General features: G+C 40.0%; 1 protein-coding gene across 2 annotated transcripts in view; it reads right to left on the bottom strand.

Moving 5' to 3' along the window:
• Positions 1-438: 438 nt before the first annotated feature.
• The window catches only part of MSRA (methionine sulfoxide reductase A), a 242,753-nt gene continuing 235,956 nt past the window's right edge, over positions 439-7,235 (bottom strand). For both annotated transcript variants that reach the window (XM_063300883.1, XM_063300874.1), the window contains one exon: positions 439-2,142. In XM_063300883.1, coding sequence (XP_063156953.1) covers positions 1,978-2,142 — 165 coding nt within the window. In that variant the 3' untranslated portion in view covers positions 439-1,977. The remainder of the gene's footprint in view (positions 2,143-7,235) is intronic.

Here is a 7,235-nt window from a genome sequence, read left to right as displayed (position 1 = left end):
GTGAACAATGGAACAATTCAGAGGTATAATGCTCAACACAATACATTCTGTTACTATAGGAACCAGGCATTTTGGGGGGGGGGATCCAAGAGGGAAGGCAGAGTCACATGTTAAGACCTAGCCAATGGCTGACACTGAAATGCACCAGATGTTTGCAGATTTCTATCACCGAACAACGGGGTGAAAAGCAAATAGCTGGAAGTGGTTGTGTGATTCACAATTCCACCCATACTTCTTTCTTACAGCAGAGCATTTGGAAGAGAGATGAACATGCACCACAAAGATTGAGGATAGATATTTATGGCTATGTGGAATTCAAGAGACCTCCAGGAAGGAGTATCTGATCTGTAGTTACCAAGCTGCGAGCCAAAAGTCAACTCCTAGGCCTGGATTTCATGTACTTGAGATAATAGCACAAAGCACACATGAACCATCAGCTATATTTGCAGCCCTTTATTGTGATACATTTGATACAGTCTCCCTACCAATTCAGACCAATTTTCAGGTCAACAGAACTTACTTTATTTTGGTTCTTCTGCATGCAATCCACTTCCACTATTGAAAACTGTGTGTGTGTGTGTGTGTGTGTGTGTTGGTGTAAGAGTTGGGGACTGGTTGGAAGAATTAGAGAACACATTCTTAAACATGCTTGTATGAAACAAATATTTGGGCATGAAAAAAATCTGAGTGGAAGACCTCATAAAACTTCAAACTTCCCTTTTGCATTTCAGAAATCAAGCTGAGAAATCAGTTAAGAAACTTACTCAGTATCAATGTTCTCACATCCCTCAGCAAATACCCCATTTCAAGCATAATGTTACAATTATTAAGGGTAGTTACACCTACATAATGTTCTCACTTAAAATTTATTTAGCAGTTAACTTCATGAAGTATATATACAATAGTACCACAAACCTGGGGCAGAGCTATCATGCTAAAAGCTAGTTGTTAATATTGTATCTCTGGTACTAATTTATAAATTGAATTGCAGGATTGGCTATTTTGAGTGAAGAAGTAGGAGAGGTGTCAATTGCTAGCCCTGTTCTCGCCTCCAGTTTCTCAACTCCAATTCAACCACAGGAAGCACCACCTTCCCCAATAATTTTGCTAATATCCTTTTTTGTTACTTAAACCTGAAATGCATACCTTTGCCTTAAGTCTTCAGGTTTTAGTATTAATGTAAAAAGTTATATTAGCACATATGAAACAAAACACCACCAAATCCTACCAAAGCATATCACTCCACATGGCAGTAATGGGATTCTGATGCATACATATTCAGCAAGATTGTAAGTATGCAAAAATGCAGCCTAGAGGTCACATGCAATCTACTAGCACCACTTTTGCAGACCCCAATGTGTGTAGGGCCAAAAATTAATCTTCTCCCCTCATTTTAGGCATTGGGAAGGGTTTAAGGAGCAACACTTCCTTAATCTTAACCCTTGCAATGGTTTAAGGCATTCATTTATTTAAAAATACAGCTCCTCTAAACACTGCACCAATGGACATTGCACTTTTGGAGTTTAACCCTCAACATGCCATAGAAAAACCAATGTGGCCTTCATGTCTTCAGAAATTATATGTGTCTGATATAAACCATCATGGACTGTGCCATTTCAGATGTTCCTATATTTTTAAGGGTGACCCTCCCCAGCTTCAGGGGGCCATTCATCCTCTGAAAAAGTAGAGAGAACTGTGCTTAAGTAGAAAACCCTCCTCCATTATGCAGATTTTCTAAATGCAATGAGTTTGTTTTTATTTAAAAATGCACTTTTCCTTTCTAAAGTCAAAATGATTTAGTCCAAGGAGGATTCTACAGTTAATTTGTGCATAACTTGGTCCTATGCCTTTCCTTGAGAATAAATGCCACTGATTTCATGACATTTGTGAAAGCTACACTGAAATCTGCAGTACAAATCCAAAGCACAGTTCTTTACATTTGTCATGTTTAAGGAATTGTTGCTCTATGAGTAAAGATCATATTTTAATACCAACAGGGCAGGAAACCCCCGTGCCTCCAAGTCCACAGTAACCATTAGGGTGCTTGCTTAGGTACTGCTGATGATATTCTTCAGCATAATAGAACTCTGGAGCCGCACGGATTTCAGTTGTGATAACACCAAAACCATTTTCCGTCAATACCTGCCAAAGACAAAGGAAAGGAAGGGAAGAGTTTTATTAGGAATTGTTTGCTCCTTTATAAGAAGTCATATGCATGATTAATAATAGATCATCCAACTAGATAAGAAAGAGAAAATATTGAGGAAGTATTTGGCTCTAAATCTAGGATTAATGTGAATTTGAGCAAGTATAGAATGGTGGGTAGAGGATTAATCTAAGAGTGGGCAATCCAGATTCAAATCCACACTCATTAGAAGCTCCCTGGGTGATGTTGGTCTAGTCATTGTAGAAGGTGAGCCATGCTAGTGTATGGTAGTAAAAAATCAGGAGAATAGTTAATCTGAAAAGGTGCTCCCAGACTCCTTCAGATTATCAATCTAATCAAATCCCTCAGCCCAAACTTCTGAAAGTGACTGTGGATACATTTGGAGAAAGATGAATACTACATATCCAGCTATAACTCCTTGGACAAAAGGAAGGATCTAAAGACAATGGACAAAAAACCAAATGCATGACTCTGTCATAGTCTTAGCTTACTATAGGAGAATTACAGGCTTCACAGAGGTCCTGCAATGAGATTCAAGATAAAAGTGTGGAGAGTATTAGGCAAATTTTCCTATTGCTAATAATAAAAGATCACCCTCAGTGAAGTATTTTCCTATATATGAAGGTTGAATGAAAAGTAAAACATTCATCTCCATAACTTTAGTTTAAACAGAGATATTTTAATAAATGAAATAGGAAAATAATCCTTGGAATGAGCTCTTATGTTACCCTGTATTTACTTTTCTACATAATTGCTACCAGTCACTTCATACTTCTGCTTACAATGGACAAGCTTGTTAAAGCAATCATGAAAGAACTCAACTTTGTCTCTTCAATCAGGTCCCAACAGTCATTTCCACCTTTCCATTTGCATCAAACAGACGCCCATGAAGGTATTCCTTCAATTTTGGGAAAAGATAGAAGTTTCTCACAGAAACTCCCCCGAACTGAAGTGACAGAACACATGTTAAAGAAAATGTCAGAGCTTCTAATTCATTAGTACTGCCATCTGTTGGCAACTTACAATACTGGAGGCATTACTTTTCATTCAATCCATTATGCCAGTTTACAAAAACAAGAGATAGGGTAATGTGCACTCAAACCTTTGAGATTAGAAAATCTGGATGAAATCTGGACATGGACAGTGCATTTGCTTCCTCTAGAAGGAGCAGAAGATCTGATAATAGCCTTTGTCATAAAAAAGCACAAATATTAGGGCAACCTTCCCCAGCTGGGTGTCCTCGAGATATGTAGACTTCAACTTCCAGATCCTCAGTACTGCCTATATTGTCAGCCTAGATTTAGTTTTGATACCAATTAAATGAGTGTGTTCATTTGATGCCTGCTCTCAGTGGATCAGGGAGTTAAAAAGTAGAGTTTGCTTGAATCTGGGTTGCACTCAAGCTTTTGAGTAATATCTAGAATAAAATAATATGGTTTTGGAAAATTCAAAGTCCCTTCTCTTTAGGGACTCATCATTTAAGTTTGGAGATGCAATTTGGTCCATTGTCCAGATCCAGCTGGCAGAAAAGATTTGTCAGCTTATAATTTTCCTAACAGATAAAAGCTCACCAGTCCCATGCTGCAGGACCAACTTTCAATCTTACTTTACAAATACGTTCTTGGCATCTAATAAATTTGGGAAGGAGCCTAAAAGCTGACTTCCATGCTCCTCCTCACACTAACCTGCCAGCAAAACCGTTACTAAAATATCTGCATTGGTTTATGGTTTCCATGAGCCAATCAGAACTTTAAACAACTCTTTTAAGAAGAGAATTAAAGTCCACAATATGCATCTCTTTTCAGCTTTCAAAAAAAAGAAGCTATAGCATTCAAAGCAGAAATAGTGCCTTCAAGCATCTAGGGTTCTTATTAATTCTGAGGTTAGATAATTTATTTTAGAGAGCCAGTTTGGTGTAGTGGTTAAGGCATCAGGCTAGAAACTGGAGACGGTGAGTTCTACTCCCACCTTGGCACACAGCCAGCTGGGTGACCCTGGGCCAGTGACTCTCTCTCAGCTCTAGGCAATGGCAAACCACTTCCAAAATTTTTGCCAAGAAAACTGCAGGAACTTGTCCAAGCAGTCTCCCAGAATCAAACATGATTAAATGGATTAAAAATAATAATTTAAAAAATAATCTGAAAGGAAAACAGTATGTTGAAAAAATTCCCACGAGTAGGGTGTATGGTTCTCAAATTAATTTAGCTATAAGGTAGCCATGGGATACATGTGAATGTCTAGTCCTTCATTGTACAATAATTTTTCTAGTAGTTGGTAGTCTCCTTGGCTTTCACACTACAGTTAACCCCCCTCCCCCAAAAGGATATCTTCAAATAATCACTTCCATTGAAGTTTTTCAATGGAGCAATCCTACAGTCACTGCTACAGGACATCTTCTCCTTGAGAAACTGTTGGAGATTTCCTTTTTCTCCTAGAGTGTCATGCGCTGCCTACCTCTGAATAAGGCTCAGACACTGGTTCTGTGGAACAGGCTCTGATTTATTCACGGTGTAGGTACAGGATAGGAAAAAAGCTGAGAGTGACAGGAGCGCGCCGGTGCGGGGTTTAAATACCCCGCGCCGGTCAGCGCCCCCTCACTCGCGGTTACGTCACCCCCCTTTGTCCAACACGTTGTCCTGCCGGTAGGTGAGGGGTTGCGAGGCCCCGCTGGCGTTCCGGGATCGCCCATCATCGGTTTCTCTATTCCTCCGGTGATTGCTGTCAGCTGGGCGATCTCCGTTGCGTTAGCGCTAACAGCTTGGGTGTGCCTCGCGATCCGTTTAGCCATTGTTTCTTGTCCTTCAGTCTTTGTGAGTTGATGGCTACTTATCTTGAGCCCCTTCCCCTGTTTCCTTGCTATTGTCATGTGTGCCATTGCGCTGATGTCTTCAGCTCAACGGCACTCATGACATAGAGTCTGCATGTCCTTCCAGTCTGTCCAAGATTCAGTTTCTGTTCTCCACAAGAGGAAAAGCTCAACAGGGTGGACCTCAGTTCTGCCATGGCCTCTCCAAGTAGGGGTGGGAGTGCCTCTGCCTGTCTGAGGAGCATCACTGAGCCACTTGGGTCATTGGTCTCATTCTGATAAAGCAGCTTCCTGTGTCCTTCACTGAAGTGTGCGTGTATGCGTGTGTGTAAAAGTACTGGACATAAAATGGCTTTTTGAATTTGTGGAGGGAGAAATGTGCATTAGCAACTGTTTAAGGGCCATTTTCCAAGAATTCTACCATTCTTATGATTTTAAGCCTTCCATCTAACTCTAATTTGTCCTTCAGTTCTTACAGATACTGACTCTTTTGGCCTAAATGATTTTCTTTTGTGGCATTATCTCCTCATGAGGGCTGTTAGATCACCTCTTGGGCTCTTTTTTCCTCACTAAACAGGGCCAGTCCTTTGAGAAGTTCTTCTTTGCAGTCTTTCAAACAGCATCATATCCATCATATGCACTCCTTAGTATACTGGAGGGAAGGAACAAAACCAGCGGAAGAGGGAGAGAGAGGGAGAGAAACGTGAAGAATGCACTGTGCCTTTCCAAGAGAACTTGGCATCTGTAGCCTCTCTCATCCATGCTAGCTATGGAACGGCAATGACTTGGCAAGAGTTGAAGAAGCAGATGTCAGTCTCATCTGGTTGCCTCAACTCCAGTTGTTTGTTTAAAATGAACAGCTAAGCCAAGCTAGCATGGGGGTCTTGGTGCCCCAGGAGAAAGGAAATGAACAAGCCCCTTCTGGTCAGTTCTTTTGCCTCTGGATTGAATGAATGTGATGTAGCCATGGAAAAAAAACAGGAATCTAAGCTTAAACAAAGAAGATTAGGTTACACTTGACTGCAAGCATTTCAGAAGGTATCAGCACTTAGCCAACTTGTGATGGTATGTGGGAGTGACCTTGGAAGACAGGAGGAAGACCCACAGCCAGGGCTACAGTCTGTTAAGAGGCAGCTCAGTCCACAGGTGGGGGAAAAGCATGGCAAGTGTTTCAGAAGGGACCCTCCCTAGTTTTCTGGAGACTGAAAAGAGAGGAGGGAAGAAATACTTTCAGTCTTGCAAGATTCTGTTTAATGTATCCTTACAATAAAGTTAGTGCTGATGCTCCTGGTTGTGCTTCTTGTCTGGACTACCTCGAAGGGCTAACACAACTTGACTGGCTGTTTATCATGCTTCATTAACTATGGCAGTTTATCCATGCTTCATTGACTATAGCAATACTTTTGTAAATTTTATTAAAAGTTTTAAAACTATAGAAATGGCTTTGAATGTTTAGATCGTGCTACAGTGAACACATTAAAGCTAACACATTAAAGTTCAATATGCCAGAACACCTGAAAACGCTGAGTGCTCTTTTGAGATGATGATCAGAAAGCAAAAATTCACATACTTTCTATGGTTGATGAATTGATATAGTATCACTATATTTGAACTTTATCCTGAATGTGTTACAAAGGGAATTGTGTCACAAAGGGTTGTGATTTAGACTGTTTGCCATTAGATAGGATTCTGCTATGGAAAAGTCAGTACATGCCACACTCTGTGCCACTGCAACAGGCATAGCTATGGAACCAGAAAGTCAGCTCTATTCACACAACCCATTTAACATGGTCCAAGATTGAACAAATGCATTTGCATAACACATGAAATTGATTAGCACTAACTTTGGCTGGTTTCTTTGTAGCTTAGCATGTTAAGCAAATCAAACTGTATAGGTTAGCCTCTGGTTTGGTAGAGTGCATGAACTAAAAAAGTGGATTAATTGAGTAACCCGATTTATTTATTAGAAACATATTCCATTCAGTTCACTGAGCAACTTAGGGCAAGTTACAATTTGTAGAAATATGAAAACAAGGAATTAAAAATACATTACAATATTATAAACGTTTTTAACAACAACAACAAAAAAGAACAATAGGGTATCAGAATAACAGAAATAGGAACAGAATTGACCAAGGCCAACCCACATATATCTCAATCAAAACTACTCATTCAATGGAAATTTCAGCACCATGTGAGTGAACAGAAAGCCCACACGTGTCTGTTGGGTTGTGCTTTCCTTTCATTTGTGGTTACCCTTTT

The sequence above is a fragment of the Candoia aspera genome, chromosome 1 (assembly GCF_035149785.1).
Source record: "Candoia aspera isolate rCanAsp1 chromosome 1, rCanAsp1.hap2, whole genome shotgun sequence".
In the NCBI taxonomy this organism is placed as follows: Eukaryota; Metazoa; Chordata; class Lepidosauria; order Squamata; family Boidae; genus Candoia; species Candoia aspera.
This window is presented reverse-complemented; position numbering and strand designations above follow the sequence as displayed.